The sequence below is a fragment of the Melozone crissalis genome, unplaced genomic scaffold (genome assembly GCF_028551555.1).
Source record: "Melozone crissalis strain CALT ecotype California unplaced genomic scaffold, PUWL_Pcris_2 ptg000006l_1, whole genome shotgun sequence".
NCBI lineage: Eukaryota > Metazoa > Chordata > Aves > Passeriformes > Passerellidae > Melozone > Melozone crissalis.
This window is the reverse complement of record NW_026535784.1, coordinates 35,578,565-35,598,842: the sequence shown is the minus strand read 5'-3', so window position 1 is coordinate 35,598,842 and position 20,278 is coordinate 35,578,565. Positions and strand designations below refer to the sequence as shown.

The following is a 20,278-nucleotide window of genomic DNA, read 5'->3' as shown; positions in this document are numbered from 1 at the left end:
AGCTGAAGAATACCTCTGATAAGGCGTGCTTGTACAGCTTAACAGACCTCCATGGAATGCCATGCCAGCTTTTCCATGGAAGGAAACAGAGAAAATGTTCCTGAACAGTGAATAGTGAAACAAAATAATTTAGTAAGAATTAAATGTACTGCAGAAGACTAAAAAGGAAATAACTACTGAAACTGAACTAATTTTTAGAGAAAGCCACTTATTTCAGTCACATAATGGTACTGATACACCCAGTGCCAAATAGTGCCAAATATAGAAAGGACAATGCATCACAGTAAGGAAAAAAAAAGTTTCTGCATTTTTGTTCATTTTGTTTTTTCCAAAAGAACAAAATCCATGGAAATGCTTTTGGAAAATTATCTTTAGGCATTAGAAGTTTGCCCTCTGTTTTCCTTCTCTTCTTTCATCAAAGACAAAGCAGATTCACAACACCCCAAGATTCATATGCCCCTACTTGCACACAAAGATAATTCTATATATTCTTATTTATAAGAGGAAGCCTGAAGAACTTACAATATTGCATCTGGCTGAAGAGCCTTCAAATGCAAAAATATGTGGAATTTCCTGCTTGGTGCCACTCAGCCCAATAGTACAGCTCAGACTGTGAGCTGAGAACATGAGCGTGGGCCACTGTCTGTGGCCCTTTCCCTTATATTCTCCAGCACCCAGAATTGTTGTATCAGGAATGTTAGAGGATAAAACCTTACCTAATTCTTACAAAGTCCATATACAAATTTGTTGTCCTTGAATTTGTCTAATCCTCTTTGAATGTCCTCACACACAGAAATACAGGTGGAACAGGCTGAAAGTCTTCAAAGAACACTTGTGGATCCTTCTTGGATCCCACAGATACTGCTTAGAGTACCTAAATTCTAATCTATATTCATGCTACATTTCAGGAAACTCTCCTTATTAATATGTCACTCTCCCAAGGCCTCACTTTGACCTGAGGGTTCAGTTCTCCAACCTCAGAGAATACAGATTAACCTAACTGACTTAAATTGTTTTATCTGGAAATGGGATAATTCAGTGAAATTGAAATTAATTCACACAAATGTATCTGACAGAATTTTGCCTGAAGCATGCAGTAATGTGCAAAAATAAATATTTTTAATAAAACAAACTACTTTTTGTGGGAAAGAGAATGTTTTAAATGTTTCCACATCTTTGTGTTTCCCATTAGTCTCTCTTGGATTATGACAAAAACTAAAAACTTCAGAAGCCAAAAGTTTTTAGGCTACTTTAACTCTGTGTGAGTCTCTGTACCCCATGGAGTCCAGTGTCTCTCTGCTGTTCCTGTGATTGCTCATGGCATGTTGGGAAGTTTACGAGTCATTGACCAATGCTTCTGTCCTGGCATTATAAACAAGCATGGCCTTTTCTGCTCAGTGTTTGTGTAAGTAGCTATTGTCAGGATGGCTAAAGAAGGTAGCAAATACCCATGCTGTAGCAACCAGAAGATTCACAGCTACACTGAACCAGCTTAGTGAGAAAGAGCTGCAAGTCTCATGAGTAAATAGCTAGAAAATATTTCCACAGAAAAATTCCTATGATCTGATTTGGATTGTTTCTATGAAGAAGCAGTTTCAAGGCCATAGTTCTTTATAAACAGTAACTAATGCTCCACATATTACAATAATATGTATTAGGGGTTTTTTTATTGGAACTTAAAGATCTGAACTGAAAATCTGATACAGATATTTCTTTATTTTGGATATGTCTACATATTACAGGACAAAAGCAGCTGAGATTCAAATGAGTCATTACCTGTGAAAATACTGTTACTGTTACTAATTAAAGTACAAATAGACTTTAAAAATTCACAAATTCCAAAATAAAATGGAAATTCAATATCTAGTATAAAACATTGTTAAAAATCTGAGTTGATATCACTCTGGAAGTTTAGCACAGATACATACTGCTGTTTTACTCTACAACTGTCAGTAAAAAACTTTTAAGATAATATAAATGTGTTAGCAAAGGAAGAGTTAATCCTTTGAGGACAAAAGTTTCATCTATTATTTTGTTTAAACTTCAACTTGTGTATACCAAAAATTGGACTTAGGCTCACAAATACAATTCTTCATGTAAACAGTAAATTATATAAACAGCTCACTCTTTATTAGCCAAATTGACCATTTTATAGAAAAAGCCAAAGTATAAATACATGTACAAGTATTTTTGTGTCTGCATACACACATATGCATGAAAGTGTTCCCAGGTTTGCTGTGGGAGCCTCGTCCCTTAATGTACCCTGAATCTGCATTTGTAAGCTTGAAACCACATAATTAATCTGGTTTTTTATTTATTTTAGTGTGGTGTTATATAGAATACCCGCACAAAAAAGAAAGAAACTGCTCTCACAGTGCTCCACAGTTTTCATGTCCTCAGCTTCTGGAACATTTAAAACTTTTAACTTGCTGGCAGGCTTCCAAGGAATTTTAAGGCATCTGTGCCTGTGCTACTTATTTTAAGCTCTGTCTTCCAGTGTTATGAAATCTCAAACTCTTTTGAGAGCAAACTCTTCTGACTTTCTTAGTAATTCCATTTCATGTGGTTCTGGCTTTCAGGCAGATTCAAGAATGACATAATCGCCTTTTCCCACCCACAGGTTTGCACTGTTGCTGTTGGTTACACCCTTCCATGCAACGTGCAACACCAATCCTTGTCTGATCCCAAATGCCCAGAAATGGAAGAGAGCCCAGCAAAGAGGACTAAAGCACAGTTTCTCGGCTTTCTATCAATCATCATAGGTTGAATAAGGCTTCTTCTGGATTTTTCCTCTGAGTTGATATTACTTTAGCTACAGTGCAGTTCTTGTCAGTCCAAAGTCATGATACTTCCAAAGGATGTGAACCAATTTTCCAATAAACTTTATCCCTGTTCCTGAAGCAGGTATCTTAAATGTAGTAGCAGAGAATAAACAAACTTAAGGTGCTCCTTTTGTATTTTTTACTATATCATTTATGCAAATGCACACAAAAAATACAGAATTCTTCATTTTTATTTTAAAAAATGCTAGAACTTGGCTAGTATGCATTCATAAGAGCTATTGCAATTATATTTTGTATTATTAACATTACTGAATTACGTACCAAGCTCCACAGAAGCAAGATGAAAAGCACTTTCTGGAGTTTGTTACCAACATGAGAGAACTAGAAGTAATCTGCAATCCTGTCTCACTGTCCAATTTCACCAAGAGTCTCCTGGCTTACCTGAAGGCTACAAGAGTGTTTGTACATGAAATATGGCATGCTAACACAGCATAGGGAGTATTCCTTTCCCCTTGGAAAGTCTCCAGAAATTTTGCTTTTTACAGTTACACTTTTCATACTTGGTCAGATTTTTAAGTAATGCACAGCATTGTGACTACTCAGTTCTCTTGAGTCCAGGACTACTGAAAGGCATTGGTTCAGGTCAGCTTCAGGGCAATTTCACAGGCAATTATATTGCTGCTTTAAGAGCTGGCACTGAGCTGCCAGGCAAATAAAAAAGCATTTATCATGCTCAAGGAAACACTAGTCCATGTCCAGAAGAAATGGAGAAGAATGCATCAAGTTATGAGCATAAAAAATAAATCATCCAGCCTGGAAAGATAATGGATTTCCTTGTCTTCTTCAGCAATGAGCCAATTCTGGAAAAAAATTACAACTGGGCAATGACTCAGCATCAGGATGTGCAGTCTAAAGATAGAAGACAGAGTTCTCATGGGACCTTGTCATAATCAGCTACATTCACAACTCTGCTGGGCCCTCTCCTAAGCTCAGCTGAGAGTCATGCCTTACTCTCACTCCCAGCAGTGAGGGATTATAAATTTGATTGCTAGAACAGGTATCTAGCAGGAAGAAACCTGTGAGACAGGCTAGAAAATGAGATAAACTGATTGTGATGACCACCACAGAGTGAAATCCACTGCAACAGGAATTCCATGTGAAATGTATTCTGATGATTATTTATTTCTCTAGACTCTGCTCACAGTGCAAGTCAAAGCAATATTTTTGTTTCTGTGATGAAAATTATCTGGCTAATAAGTTACAACACTTTAAAGAAAGGGATGAATTGAAAATCCTGTAAAATTCTGCCTTGGTGTTAAAAAGTCTAAGGCACTCTAAAACACATTCTCTTGAGGCAATAGTTAAGTTCTAGGAAGTTTTAATAAATTGAACTGTCCTTTGCTGACAAAATAAAATAAAAGATTATTTAGCTGACTAAGGTCTTAAAATTTTACTAAGTCTTTTTAACACTGCCTATAATGAGATCTATTTCTTCTAGAAATGCAATTATTGCTAATGGGTTTTCTGATACTAAGAAAGAAAACTGATTTTAGCTTCAGTGGAATTGTAGTTATTTAAAACATTAAATTCATCCATCCACACTAACAGCGACATGAGACATTTTAGTTTGTCATTAATAACATTATACAAGCACTTTCAATATTCTTTCACACCCTATATATTTTTACAACACATAAAGACAAGAGTAGCTATGAAAGCATCCAACTTCTACCATTACCTCATGGCAAAAAGATGATATTTCTCTAGAAAGATGGTAAGAGTTTTTCTAAACAGTCAGGTAGAAGATGGATGGGATGATAGGCTGTGTCAATTGATATTTACTTTCTGGAGCATTTCAAGGGTAAAAATCTCAAGCACTTATCCAACCTTCCCTAACAACCACACTTGTGAGAACACTTGGGGCAAGTTCTCAGTTACAATCATCACCCCATAGTGGTCAATCTTAATGGAAACCCAAGCCTGAATTGCTGGCTAGAGCTGAGCACACAGAATACACATTTCCTCTGCTGGGTTTAACAACAGTCTCGTTAGGAGTTCTGCTTTTTGATAATATTCTCAAAAACTACTGTCAAGGATTTTGCAAAAACAAAACATGTACTTATTTAGCAGCATATTCACACAAAGATAAAGCTTTTTTTTCTTTTAAATACACAGTTAATCATTAAACAGAAAATATCAGATCATCCACCCCCACATCAGAACAAATTGCATTGAAAAAAATACATTGCAATGAGTGACTCATGATGCATTGTACTCCATAATGGACAAGTAAAAACTGTATTTGTCAAAATAATTATTACTGCTAAAGCCATGTTCTCCTCACTCTGTTTTAAAATTCCCTCATGTCCAGTGCAAACACTCCTGCATCTAAAAGAGCTGAATTTAGTTCTCGTATTCCAAAAGATCAAAATGAAATAAAGTAAAAGCCCTCGGAAATGTTGGCATTTTAGAGTACTTAATAAAAGAACAAATTCCTGTACTATACATGTTTCAGCTAGTGTCATCAATGTAACAAGTGCTTACACATCTCTTTTCCCATTTAAACTTGCAATAAAATTTACTGACTTCAATGAGGGAAGTAAGAGCAATCCAGCCTAATGTACTGAAAATCCTGCTGCTAATTTCCAAACACTTCAATAGAAAGAGTGTTCATGGTACCTCCATATTACTGCATATTATCATTTGCTTATTTTCATTTCACTGGTGACATAGAAGAGATTACACTGTGTTGAGGTGCAGCTGACACTTAAATGTTGCTTTTAAACCATGTAAAATTTCTTATTTAAAAGTAAACTTGAAAGTTTAGGAAAAAAATAATGCTATGAATTAAATAAATTTTACTGTCAGTTTCTGCCCCATAAAACATTTTTTAAAGACTTTCTTTCAGATGGAAACAAGACTGTTTCATTCATTCATTCATGGGCAATACTTTGGCTCCATGTGCATTTATATAAGTAAGAAGAATTTTGGACCTCCTTTCTATTACATCAATAAGCTTTTCAATTCCTTTTCTGCCTCCTTGGCTCTCCCAGTATATTTTGTCAAGGAACAAAGACTGGAGTAACTTCTCACGTAAACGCTGGCTCCTCAGCACTGAAACTGCAGATGCAGGGAATCTGGAAAAGCACAAAGAAATTCATCAGGTTTTGCCATTACTCTGAATTGCAATATTTATGTTGTGGTTTAGCAATCAATTCTAAGAATATAGGCTGCAACTCAGCAAAGGAAGTCCATGCATGCCTAATCATATGTATGTTAATTGTATCTTTTACAGCTGAGGGATTACTCATACATTTTTAGATGCATCCTGACAATGTCTTGGGCCAATGATATCTATTCCAGTAGCTTAGTGTTTCAAACTCAAACAAGAAATTATTAATCCTTTTACAAAATTAATAATTTAAAACTTACTCATTGATTCCTTGTAGTATTTTGAAGTCAAGGTTGTCCTCATTTCTGTCAAAGAAACCCTTATTGTCTATAAAGGCCAAGTGCCTTTGGTCATGCCTTCTCTGAACGATGTGTGTCAGGTCAACAGCATCCTGATCATTGCATTTCAGCTTCAGTCCTTGCTGCATGCAGGAATCCTCCTTGAGAGGTTTGAACCCACAACAATTTCTGTCTAGTCGATTATAGATCTAAAACAAAGCGGAGCAGAGTGCCAAGTGAAAACAATACCAAAGTACTTGGGGCAAAGTGTCACTGCAAGACATTGCTCTCTAACCCAGCTGACAGGAAAGCAAGCTCAGGACATGTGTAATTAAAAACAGTGAAACAGCATTGAAGACCTGGTCCTCACACCTCAGGTACTGCTAAAAGCAATTTCTCAATTCTATCCATTTTACAGCCATGATCTATTATGTCAGTAGAAATTCTTTGAAAATAATGGAACAATACCACTGTGTAACTGGAATAACAAGATGGTGAATACAATTCTATTTTCTTTGTCAGAAGCTTTCTCTTTTTTTTCACATTTTCTGTGCTGGAGACAATAGAAATAGCACAGTCTGACACACATAGAGGATCTTCATTTTGTGGGATCTATTAGGCTAACAGTAAGCAAAATAAGTGAAAAGACCAGTGAGGGGCACAAAAAACCATCAAAAGCTATAAAATTGGTCTTATACTGTAAGAACAGTGTATTTATAACCACAGAGCAGCCTCCCTGTGGTATATACTTTTATGACATGGTGGTCTACAGTATTTTTTCCCATGCAAAACCTCAACTATTCATCACACAGCACTTAGCTGGAAAGAATACATAAATCTGGACTAATTTTGTTGCTGTAAATGTTAGGCATCTCTTTTGACTTGGTCATTTCTGTTCCCTTTCATAAACAGTGACAAGAACAAGGCACATTCAGAGCAATGGATGCCATTTTAGGATAGCCATTGAATACAGGAAGGATAAATCACTCCTTGAAAGTGCTGCTACCCCTTAAGAGTAGATGAGAGTAAATATTCAACATTGCTACAGCCCTGATCACACAAATAGGCCTGGATTGCCCTTAGAAGTCTTCACCTTGGACTTTGCCCCTGGGCACAGGAGCCCCCTTAAGCTCAGGCAGCTCAGCCCCCCTCTGAGTCCCTTGGAGGAGGGGGTGTGGGGGTGTTTTGTGCTGCTTGTTCCTAGGTTGTTGGTTGAGATTCCTGCCTGTCAGTCTTGGAGCTGTCTTGCCATGCCTGATGCTCACAGGGCTACAAATAGGGCCTGTGGCTTTCACCATCCTTCCTGCTGGCCTGCCTCTCCTGCTGCTGACCCTGCCTGCCCTAGAGCTGCCTTTGGCTCCAGCTCATCTCCCCAGACAGCAGACCTGCTCCTGCTAACAGGGGTTTAGAGAGTGCACTGGTCTGTGCACAGTGCACTTCGATGCACTGGTCTGGTGCATAAAAGACTTGATGAGTGGCTCATCAAAAGTCAATCATTTTTTCTGTCCTTTGTTATTTACTGTTACCTCTTCAAACTGCTCTAAGCATAAAAGCATTACTGTTCACATAAGCCTTCTAAAATCACAATTTTATTGTTGTAACTTCCCAGCAAAATTAGGACCCCATCTTATGCAGAATTTTGCTGCATGTTGAAATAAAAAGGTCACCTCTTTAATCAAATGAAAGTCTGAGAATTGTGTTTGCTTTGATTTTGAGATTTTTTTATACGTAGTTCTATTTCTAGTTGTATTGTTGACAGTGTTTGTTTCCAAACATCAAAATCCTGAGTAAAGGAACAGACTTCTCTTCCTCTTTCTCCTTTCATGAGCAGCAATTATTATCTGAAGGCTGTAGAGCCCCTCTTGCTTCTCTCTCCTGAGATGTCTTATTCAGTCCACCCGAAGGTAAAAAAGTAAAGCAGAATCCTTCCAGAAAGACTCCTTTGATGCATAGACTCCATTCCTTTGCACTTCTCTGCATGCACTAAATAGACAAGGAAATCTTGTTCTTACAGACAGCTCTTCACAATATCTTGCACATTTCAGTACTAAGACATAATGATGGAACACTCAGGAACTGATGCCTATAGTTTGGCAGAATCTTCTATCATACATTTATGTACAGAAGAGGTCCAAACCCCCAAAATTAAAGAATCCATTTTGCTTGAATTCTTGCAAGAGGCAAGTAAAGGTCAACTATAAGCATTTTATATCCTGCTCCTATGTTTTACAGCATTTTACAGAGATTAGGAAGATCTATTAGAAGTGCCAAACCTATTCTTCTGAATAAATTATGCTTAACAGAGAATACTTTTCACCATTATTCTTTATTTCTGAATGATTCATGAAGCACAGCTATTATTTTTTTAATATTGAATCGTTTCTTGGCTTTTTTTTGCTTTCAAATTTTCATATTCTGCTGCTGATAAACTTTTGACAGCACACAGATAAAACTGTAGTCTTTAAGACCTATGAGAGTCACTTTCACTCACTTTCTGGAATGCATGTTCTTGTCTGGTAGGCAACCAGAGATATAAATCCCTCTGGTACCAGCTATTAGTACAAGAGTAATTTGTCTCCTGTCATGTGAAGTGCAATCCTGCTGTATCTTATTTTAACCAACCCCTCCTTCTGAATAATAGAACAGCAGATTTATCATTCACCAGTCACTGCTCTACTCCTTTTTTGCTAAGTCACTGTCTAGGTTGGTTTTTTTTTAAAAAGGAAAAATTATCCACTACAACTGTTACCTTGCTCCAGATTGCAGCTCACCAAAACCACTTCAGTCACCTCTTGGGGCTGGGGAGGTGCAGGAAGGACCACAGAGTAAACAGAGATTTACAGTTGTGAACACAGTCAAGATCTCTGTTTGGAGAAACAAGGAGTGAAGGAGAAACAGTATGCCTGACTCAATATGAAATAAATCAAGGCAAAAAGCCTTTGCATCCTCTTTAAAAAGAAATGAGTCAGTTAGGTTTCCTGCCTAATTGTAAGCTGCATTTTGGATATTTTAATCACAAGAAATGACCAGAAATAATTTCAAACTATGAAAATACCTCTCTTTCCCATTAAAAAAAAAATGAAACACACTAAAATTACTATTTCTCAAAATCCTATGTTTGATCATGTGACTTATGAGGCAAATAGTTGTGTTCAGTAAACATTTTACCTGCAACAGAAAATCAAAGAGTGCCATCTTGGACCATTCATGATGATGAATTTCAGTACAGCCCCACTCAGCTTTGGGAACTTTACCATTCTGCCAGCATTTCTTCTTCAATAGCTGCTGATATTGTCCCCATGTTAACCTCACTGAAGAATGGGTACTATTATCTGTTGGACTCAGTGAGGAATCCCAGAGAATAACAGGACAGGCCTGACCACCTGAAAAAAGGGAAACAAAATACCATTATTATAAGTGCAGTACTATCGGTTTTATTTGATTCTTCTTTAGACATTGCCTAAACATTAGTAAATGTACCACTTTACAGACCTGGAAGGAGAACCAGCCAGGGACTAATATCTTAACATTCTTTGGTCAATGTGGTCTTATCCTACATCCATAACCAGCCACCACAGGACTGGAAACATAGGCATAAATGTCTTCAATGTATGGAAGACTGTCTTTGTTTGAAGCAAGAGACTAATGTACAAAATCATATACTAAACCAAACTATTAAAAAGTTTCTAGGTAGGTTAAAAGCCTCCAATGCCAGTGTGAATGTAATTTCCTTCTGATTGCAGTGAACTGCTGATTTTCAAGAGCTGGAAACTTATGTCAAAGGGGGTTTTCCTTGCATAATGGACATAGAGACACCACAAATCCTATACTCAAAGTGGATTTATTTTGTTATTTTTAGTATTTTAAACCTATAATTTATTACTCCACAGCTCTGAAAGGATATATGAGAACCCTAGAGAATGCGAGCATAGCATGAATAAACAACTTGACAAGTTTGGGGCTTTTTACCTAGATATGAGATCTGTTTTGTATAGCAGATATTTTAACCAAATTCTTTAGTTCTTTTGTGTAAAGAATATTCTTCTCTTCCCTGAAACAAACACAGAAGACTTCTCTTTGTTGAATTCTAGCGTTCAGCTTCACCGTGAGAATAAACCTCATCAAAGAATTTAAAATTAGCTTCTCCAGTATAAAAACTGAAATTTATTTCACACGGCATCAAGGAACAGAGATATCTATTTTATTACAAAATTCTCCTTTTATTCCTGATGCAATGCTACTGCTGCTTAAACTGCTAAGGACCCTGGACTGACCGTGGCTTGTACATATTAAAACAAAGAAATCCTTTATATTTTAGGGTTTGTAGACAGAAGATCAAAATATGTCTTAGTACAGAGAGGAAGAACCATTTAACTGCAAAGCCTAAGTGCTGTTTACTAAAAAGTGTTGGAACACATATAAAGCTTTAAAAATTATTCATATTCATCTTGAAGTTCATTGAACTCAGTCTACACTATTGCACAATTTATTGCATAGTTAAGTACAGCCTAAATTGTCTCTTTGTCTTCCACATGCCCAGGGAGACAGAGACGGATCTGCAAAAAAGCTTTTAGAAACACATGAAGGCAAGAGGTCCAGGCCACCTTCTTCAGAAGCAACCCAGACAGAAAATAGCCCGTGGAAAACAGGTATCAGTGCCAACAGCAGGGTAAAAGCTGCCAATGTCAATGCTCCATTTGTAAGCAGCCAGGAGTGTGAAAAACAATCTCCACACAGCTGAATCAAAAAGCAGCTTGTTCAAAGGATGCTGACTGTTGTAAAACAACAGATAAGAAATGATCTTTGCCTGTACCTAGCTCTGAAACATGCTCAAAGTTCCATCTCCCATTCACCAAACAAGCACGGCAGACCAGCCCTGCATGCAATTCAGCCCAAGAGAAAATCCAGCTCCTTCCCAAACCAGAATGTGCCTGATCCTCTCTCTGCCATGGCTTGCACATACAAGGTAGTCCTTCCAAAGCCAAGCCAACCCAAACACCACTTCTTTAACTTCTGTCCCAGTTGCCCAGTGTCCTTAGAAACACACAATGTCTTTCCATCAGGAACATCAAACACTCTTTATTTATGATCAGTATTACCTTTATCAGCACCATGTTCCACACTCTCCTCCACTGAAAAAATGAGGTGAGCACTCCTGAAAATCAGGCTTCTCCTCTACTGAGGTGCCTGAAGAAGCATTTAGGTAACTTATTTGGGAAACCGTACCCATTTCTCCATCCCTCTCACTCTGGCTCTATCATCTACATTGTAGATGACTTTATACAAGTTAGATCAGCTATTAGTTAGATTTCTTTTCCAAGAAAGTTTGGAGAATGTCTATGTAATCATTGGGAATTCTCACACACAAAAAAAAAAAGACAGCTTTTATAAGGACCAAATCTTATCTATTATTTTTATATCTCCAGTAGCAATTTATGTAACTATTCATTAATTCTTCCACAAATCAAATACATAAACAGTTTTCTAAGAAAACAAACATCTCCTGTCTACCCAAAAAGGACATGATAAACAATAGTAATATAAATACTTGAAAACTATGAATAATATCATGCCAGTTTCCATTAAGATACAAAAACATTTTTGAAAGACTAAGGTTAAATACAGGAAATGTTTGCATTTCAAAGGAAATGGGAGCAGAAAAGATGATCCAAAAAAAAATCTTTCAACTCTGTAATATAAATTGGATTACAGGAATATGAAACAGCAGCTTCAGTTAAGAGCTGTGACTCAAATTTTTGACACAGGAAAAACATGAAGATGCTGAATTAAAGCAGATAAGGGGTCTGATTCACAGCTGCATTAATTGACACGACCCCAATCAAATCAGTGGAGTTTTTCTGATTCAAACCTCATTAGGATTGGGCTGAAGTTGCCTCAACAGTGAAGAGACCTACAGCCACAACTGGAAAGGTGAAGCACATTTCAGAAAAAGTCCAGTGTATGTGCTTCTTTCTTAGTCAGCTTTACATATTAACACAGAGGGGTATTGCTTTTCTGTTGCTGCAGCTGCATTGCACTGAATCTCACCCAGAGCTGATTGGGTTCATTTTACTTTTACCTGCCATTTTAGATCTATATACCTACTTAACTGTTCAAAGGTAATCTTCAAAATTTTATGGGAAAGATTTTTCAAAACTCATGCTGAAACCATCTTCTAAGTAATTCATACACATTTTTAAACATTTCTAAACATTTTGAACATTTCTAAAAATGTCTTATCTAAGTTGAATAAGCTAGCACAGATGAAATCTCAGGCTGCTGAGACTAGACCACCTCAAGGTACTCTTAACTGCTTCATGTGCCGCTCACTGACATATCACTGCATGGCTTCCTCAACACAGGCATCACCCTGGATTTCCACACCCCACATCACTTTGAAAATAAACTGCATGCTTCTGAACTTCATGTGGTGAGGAACCACATTGTGCTCTTGCAAACATTTCTCTCCTCTTGTGCTCTGACTTACAGCTACAGCACTTTTTCTAACTTCCTCAAAAGAAAATATTTTCAAACATGCCCAGAAGATCAACACTAAAACCAGAAAATCTTTCATGAGGTAGTTCAAGCCCTTTCTCAAACTCACCACTGTTCACTGTAAGGCAGCACATCTCACCACTGCCACATTTGCAAGAAGAGTGCAGTTGTCCATGTATTAGCAAGAAAGGAGAATTTAGTGCGGAAAATGAGAGGGACCAGCATACGGAGAACAATTTTGAGAGTTTTGAGTTTTTAGGGGAAATATAAGGAACAGAAGCAGACAGCAGAGAGAAGTTCGGCCATTTATTTTTCTTTCTTCCCTATGCATCTCACTGCAATGTTCTGTCCTGTGCTCATATGGATGTCAGTATTAAGGAATGCATGAAATGTGCATTAGTTGCTCTCTAGACTATGGACTGCATTATTGCTTGTACATTAACTTCTCTACCCAGCAGAATACTGGAAATATGCCTCTCATACCCCTTTGAGAGCTACAGCACTATGTGAAAGTATTTTAGAGCACTCTGAATGCATGAAGCAGTGTTAGGTTTTTATTCTTTGCCCTGACATTGGTAATTAATATTGCATAATTTTTGATGGGATGGCAAGAGCAGGCTGATAGCACAGGATATAACACAGAAAAAACTGGGACCCCTTTTATAGTCATGCAGAGGCCAGTAAAGCAAAACAACAAGTGCAACCAGTGGAGCTATCATCTCATTCATCTATTTGCACTAAACCAACCATGAAAGGTGTTACTCAAAGGAAGAGTTTCTTGCAAGTTTGGGGGGAAAAAAGGAGGTTCTGGGCAAACAGTGGATTGAGTACACCAGTGCTTATTATTCTCAGTTTAGTCAGACTCAGGATATCAGAAAACCAGAGGGGAGGAGAAGCAGCCATCAGCACACAGTAGTTCAGTCCCTCAGCAAGAGGTGCAAAAAAACTGCATAGCAGCAGCTGTTGTACCAAAAGCCACCAAAGCCTCACTGCTACTACCCAAGGAGCCAGAGCACTATCCTTACAGCTGTCAGCTGAGACAGAGAAGCCAGCCTGCCCCAGCCCACAAACTCCAGCTGTAGCTCCAGCCTAAAAAATACTGCCACTGTCCCAGCCTGCAAATGCAGTTGCTGAGCTGGAGGCCATACATACATGCATTTAACTTAGCTCCTGTGCAAAGGCCATTGAGGTAGGGCTGCAAGGAAGGTCACTTATGTCTCATATTCCTCAGGTTAAGGTTATGAAATAATGAAATACCTTAATGCTGTAGTATTAAAGTGACCATCCCAAAACTCAGATACATAAGGGTCAGCCTTCATTAATTCCACAATAGACAAAATTTTATTATTATTTCTTGGTGTTTTACAGGATTGTCCTTCTTTTTAATAGGAGATATTTTTCACATCTTGTAGGTAGCAATGGAAGTAATGAATGACTGCTTGTGTATGCACAAAATCATGCTCTTTTAGACTTCTATGCCCAGCTCAGATACCTATACTACTCAGGCTTTTTATATTCAGTCAATTCATTGTAAAAGTATGAGGGAGTTACCATACCTGCTTTTTCCATCGAGGATGGATGATGGAAAAATTGGACAAGCCACAAAAAAATTCAGTTAACACTTAAAAGGGTTTACAGTTAACAAGGGAAGGTGAGGGCAGCAGACAGGGACCTTGAATACAGTATTTTGCTAGACTTTAAAAAAAGTCAGTGTCAGATCTGTGGGAATAAGGGAAATAGAAACTGTACAGGGATTTACTAAGCAGTTCTTTGAAACTGCTTTTGACAAAATGAATGACAGTTTTGAAAAGCCCATTTTTTAAGATTTTAATGCTACATCAAACATGTCTTGTTGGATCACATCACAACTGAGGCAAGCTAAAGGGATGTGTCGGGGAGAGAGATATGTCAGCCCAGAACTAGTGTACATTCATACACACATGCAGTCTCTAATCCTGCATTGCTTGCTTTCCCATGTGAATAACTGATTCACACAAGCCAGTCTGTAAAAAACTTTACAGAGCTCACCTATCTTAACATATCTAGATCATTTCAGTGAGCTAATTACTAACATTATTTTAAGAATTATATTTTTGCTCATTTTCCTACCACAAATATTTTCACATTATGCCAGACACAAGCACATAAATAGTAAAGAGCTTAAGTAGTTATAAGGCATCTGAGTTCCAGCATATTTCCAGGCTAAAGAAATCATAAGAGACAAGGTGCAGTCACTGTTCCAAATGCTCTGTTCAGCCTTTAGCTGGAAAAAATGAAGTGAGACCAAAATAGTGTTATTTCTCTTCTCATCACCTAGCAACACTCCTCTTGCAATAGGAACTTAGCCAGTTATGAGGAAAAGAAAATTAGAGGGCAGAATGACACACTCTGTCCCAGACAGTCCAAAACATACTGTAAGGTGACAGACACTGAGCAGCACAATGCACAATTAGCCTAATAGCAGTTTTCTGAGGTTTGCAGTCTGTCATCTCTGCAGCCACACTGTGCAGAGTTCCCCCATCTGAACTGCCTTAATGCCTTATGACAGCTCTATAGCAATAGATCTTGGTCCTAAAAATAAAATGGGCCTAATGTATCTTCCATGCTCTGCAAGTATGAATAATATTCAGAAGCCTCCAAACTGTTGTTCCTAGAGATTCATTCCCATTGTTGTACAGGCTGCCAAAGGGAAGGTTTACAAAGAAGGAAGACATTGGAAATCACGAGGTTGTCTTCCTGCTGTCAGATTTCAGAAAATCTTTCTAGCATTACTTTTCTTTTTAAGAAATGCAGACTGATCTAAAACTATTTGGTATCAACTGATTTCAAAGCAAGAAATGAACAGTAAAAACATAGCTAGCTACTTTTGCAATGATTCACTAAAATGCAACATAGTCCTTTTCAATTTGAACTGTATAAAAATAGGACTTATGCTGAAGACATAAGAAGGTAGCAATTTTAAAGTAGACTTCTAGCTCACATTACGTGTCTGAATTCTACCTTTAATTGCACTAAAGGCTAAAAATCAACTTTTTAATTGGAAACTCTATACTAATCATGTAATATGCATACTGAGGTATTTACTATGTGTGTTTCTTTAGATAATATATATCTATATATATGTGGGTACTGAACCTCCAAAGGTACAGCTGAATTTACTGAAATGTAGTTTGTTTGGGTTTTAACTGAAGAAAGGGAAGCACTTTTTAAAAATTTTCAGTCCCCAAGGGGATTAGTGCCCTGACAGAAGATTCAAGCTTCTGCAGGCAGGTTCCCTACCTTTCTGAGTAGGTTAACTAGACCCCATTCCTACCACCTGAAAGATGAACTTCTGTGAAAAGTTCCAACAGTATTTTATTAAAGTCTATTCTAAAAGATGAGAAGTTTATTTTTAAAAATAAGAAATACCCATTGAATCACAGAGATTCTGGAATCTCACCAGTTTCACTTCAGACAGTCTGTACAATGTCATGCAATCTACTGATTGCTCTTTCTCTTTTTTCTTGTTCCAGACACATGTTAGGAAACTCTTGCTGCCCCCAGCAACTCTATCATATTTGAAGCAAACTCTGGGGTATTCATCCTCTGGACAGAATGATTGCACTGCAGAAGTTACACACAAACACTGGCTTTATTTCCCTGTAACAATGGGGTTAGTGCTCAGGCTCACAGGAGTTAAAGGGGGTGGCTGCTGCTGCCCCATGGAAACCTCTGCGCCCCACCTGCAGACACTGAAAACCACACGAATGTGTTACCTTGGAAGAACTCTGATCTCCTGCTTACAGAAGGTAAGCTCCTGTTTAGCCCCAAGATCCTGTCCAAATGAAAGGCAAACACCTCACTCATGTCCAGAGGTCTTTTGACAATTCCACAGTGTCCTTGATTACAAGCAGCTCCCGTAGTGCTGGGACCTCTTGCAAATACTGCCAGGACTGCTTTTTGTGAAGGAACTTCTTGAATGCTCTCTATGGGAGAGTCTGCCAGCATGCGCATGTTTAGGATGTCATCTTTGCTCATCCATGAGGGAGGGCTCTCGCTATAAATCCTGATATTGCTTTCCTCAGGCTGGAGCTGTGCCTTTACAGCTCCAGAAATCCTCCCAGGTCTCTGGTGACCTCTCTCCCTGATAGCCATTCCTTTATGCCCGTGTTCATCCAGCTGGTACTTTCTTGCCTCCAGAGCAATCGCTGCTCCCTTGGTGCCGGCAGCACTTGTGGCCCGCCCTGGCTGTTGGGCAAAGGCCTCTTCCCAGCCCACAAGAGTGGCTTTTGGAAACTGCTCCCCGTAGGACACAGGGATTGCATTTTTCTTCCTGCGCTTTGGCTTCACAGTGCCTCTGATGTTGGCAGGCTTGCTGCGCTTGGACCGCAGGGTGATATAAACTACATTGGGTGGCAGCAAGGTCCCATTGCTACCAAGCTGGGGTTCCTGGAAATTGGGTGGTGACAGGGTGCCATCCAGTGGGATGCCCAGAAAAGGAGTTTGAGCTGCATCTTGGAGACTCCTGGAGCTGATCTTTCGATGTCCTCCTTTGTGCTGTGGTAAAACATGACCCACTTGGCTGACAAGGAATCCCAGGTAGATCACACAGGCAGTGCCCACGAGCAGATTCCTCCTTGTCCTCGGGCGTCTGCAAATCCAGAGCCTCAGCAGCCGTGAGGGCCACAGGCAGCAAATAAACAAGTTTTTGATTTTACTTGGCTGATCAAAAGGGGTCATTTCTCTAGTGAATCCACATGATGAAAACAGCATAAAGTCTTCTGTACATTCCAGCCAGGATGATGATGCATTATTTCTCTTCCCCAATTTCTATTTCTCCTTTTCCAAGTAGCTTCCAGCATGGGTGATGGACAGAGGCTACTGATATGCCTGGGAAAGTGGTCAGCACTAAGGATGCTGACACTCCACCTTCTCAAATTGTTAAATTCTTATCAGCCACCACAGAGGAAGTGATTGGCTTCAGAGAATGAATGGAGCCAGCTGCGTAAGCAAAGTTTACTGACTTGTAGTCTAAAAGATCTATGTATCTTCTCTGCAAACTGCAAAAAGAAAATAGTAGCATTTCCTTTCATTACTCACACATGGCATCTGTGGCTCTATATTTTTCAGAGAAAAGAAGTTCTAGATGAGAGAGTATGCATGTAGGAATTTGTCAGAATAAATCTTTTACTTTCTCATTACAGTATAAATCAAACACCAAAACCATTAAATACAGGCTCAATTTTCAATCTCAGCCAGATGTATTCCAGCATTAGAAGAAATTCCTTTCAAATCCAGATCATTATCTTTTTCTTACAAGTCTTCACTAAGCCTCATGTTATGGAAATGCTGTAAACGATCCAATTATGAACCAGTGACTAGTAGTTAAATATGCACATATTCACTAACATAAAAATATATTAGCAGTGCCAAATTTCCCTTGTTGACTATGAATATAGTTCCCATAATTCATAAACACACATTAAAATTGAAAGATGGTTAATTCTCTTCATTCTTGTGAAGCCATAAAACGAATCTAGCTAAAGTTTTTAAAATAAAATGACAGTGGCTTATATATCCTTTCCAAGAAACAAAGAATAGGTGCACATTACATACAGATTGCTATAAAAATAAAATTTCTTACCTATTCAGCTTGACACATCCTTTGTTCTGGTAAACTCCTTAGGTTAATAAAAGTAACTGAGTAAAAGCTGGCATCTAGAACATATTTCACTTTTAAGTATGGTTCACATTTAGGTATTTCATTGCAAGCTAAGAACTGTTGAGAAGCTAACTTTACTGAGAAGTGGTTGCATATGAACTGCTGTAAACTTACATGAACCTCACGTTATAAAAAAAAAAAAAAAAACCAAACCAAACAACCCCACACACAAAACCACAGCAACTTCTATTTTAAATTCTGTAATGAAAAGTCCTGTGAAGTATGTGTCTTTCCAAAGTGCATTCCATCTATTTCTAACTCCTGAGAGCCCTCTAGTGCACTGCATGCAAATGTACTAAAGAAACTCCCTTTACTGCATTTAGTTTTTTGGGGGTTTTTTGAGTGTGAAATACCACCCACTCCCTGGATTTTAAAACTTTTGAGGACCATATATTGTTGTGGTGAGAAGTGAAAAAACAGATAGACACTTATAAAATGTTATTAATCTGCCACTAAACAGCTCAAGAGTGTCTCCTAATTGCGCTTTCCGGAGCAAGGCACAGCAGAGTCCCTGTACAGCTGGAAAAGTTGGGGCAGACAGAAGTTAAGGGCAAACCTCTGACATCTCACTCCTTTCCTAGTCTAAGTATAAAATAATAAAATGTATATGTTCACTGTAATTCAAAGAGTGGAGATATTCTCTTCTCCATAGCTACTACTAAAGGAGAATAGTTAAGACATTCGTCTATGTTTCATATTGGTCCAATATTAATTTACAAAAATTTATGACTGCATTTTTTTCCACATGCCATCACTTATCCTTACTTTCTGTCTAAATATGTACTGCCAAGTTAAAACTGCAGTATCCATGCCCATTAACAGTAAAAGAGCCTCCCTGTTACTTATTTTTTCCAAATCTGAGTTTTTGGAGGAATTGGGATTGTAAGAAATCTCTTCATCCACTTCAGTTCTTCTTTCTTGTTTTAGTTCAGATTTGACTGATGGGGCATATCCCAAACAAACAGAATTGATTCCAAACTCTCCAGACAAGTTGCTTGAGTTGGAAATGCATCACACTGCAACAGTTGTTTCCAAATACCCAGTTCCTGCAAGCACACAGCACCTGTCTGTTAGAACCAAGCAGCACCAAAGCACTCTACATTCCAGTCACTAGCAGGACTCCTCTGCTGTAACAATTCTCTGAAATTGTCTGTAATCTAAGTAATCTTTCTACTGCTACTCTTTAAATACTATCTGGAGGAAATTATAAAATGATATGGAGAGTCATTCTTCAGTTCTCATTTCATTTGTAACCTTGAAATCGTAATGTGGTGTACATACTGATGTACAGTGTTGACTGTTGGGGTTTTTTTGAGGCTTTCTAAATGTGATAATAGCAATTGTATTTCCTTTTTTTCTTATGTTCAGAAGAGAGAACTCAGGTGCTGGTATGTTCTTTGGAATGGATGGTGGCAGAAAATCAACTAGACAGAATACAGTATATCTTGTTAGTTTAATAGATGTTTGCCTCTAATTTTAGATTCTTAAACGGCAAAATATCAAGTGATTTTTATTTTTTTTTCAGCCCCTGTGGTCTACATCTTTAGTGCCCTAGCAGATACCATAAAATAAGGAAGGCTGAAATGACTATGGAGTTGTCTGGAAAAAAACCATTTCATCGTGTTTCACAAGAAACAAAGAAAATGTTTTTTGTTCAAGTGGGTACTGTACTTCTCTCTGGAATCATTCTCACCCAAAGCTACAGCAAAGCACTAAAGGGTACTGCCAAGCTGAAACAGTACTTCCTCTGTGGTGATCAAATATTTAAGACAAACTTTCAGAACAGCAGCTACTGTCTGACCAAATTCTGGCCTCCATTATTTCACTTTGCTACATACAGCTAGCCTGT

At 38.1% G+C, this 20,278-nt stretch overlaps 1 protein-coding gene across 1 annotated transcript; it reads right to left on the bottom strand.

Moving 5' to 3' along the window:
- Positions 1-1,761: 1,761 nt before the first annotated feature.
- GASK1B (golgi associated kinase 1B) lies at positions 1,762-18,496 on the bottom strand. Its single transcript, XM_054294425.1, has 5 exons — positions 18,352-18,496; positions 16,484-17,767; positions 9,402-9,616; positions 6,216-6,442; positions 1,762-5,920 (listed from the first exon to the last, which is right to left on the bottom strand). Exons 2-5 carry the CDS (start codon positions 17,478-17,480, stop codon positions 5,713-5,715), a joined length of 1,647 nt encoding a protein of 548 aa, XP_054150400.1. The 5' UTR covers positions 17,481-17,767; positions 18,352-18,496; the 3' UTR covers positions 1,762-5,712.
- Positions 18,497-20,278: the final 1,782 nt, after the last annotated feature.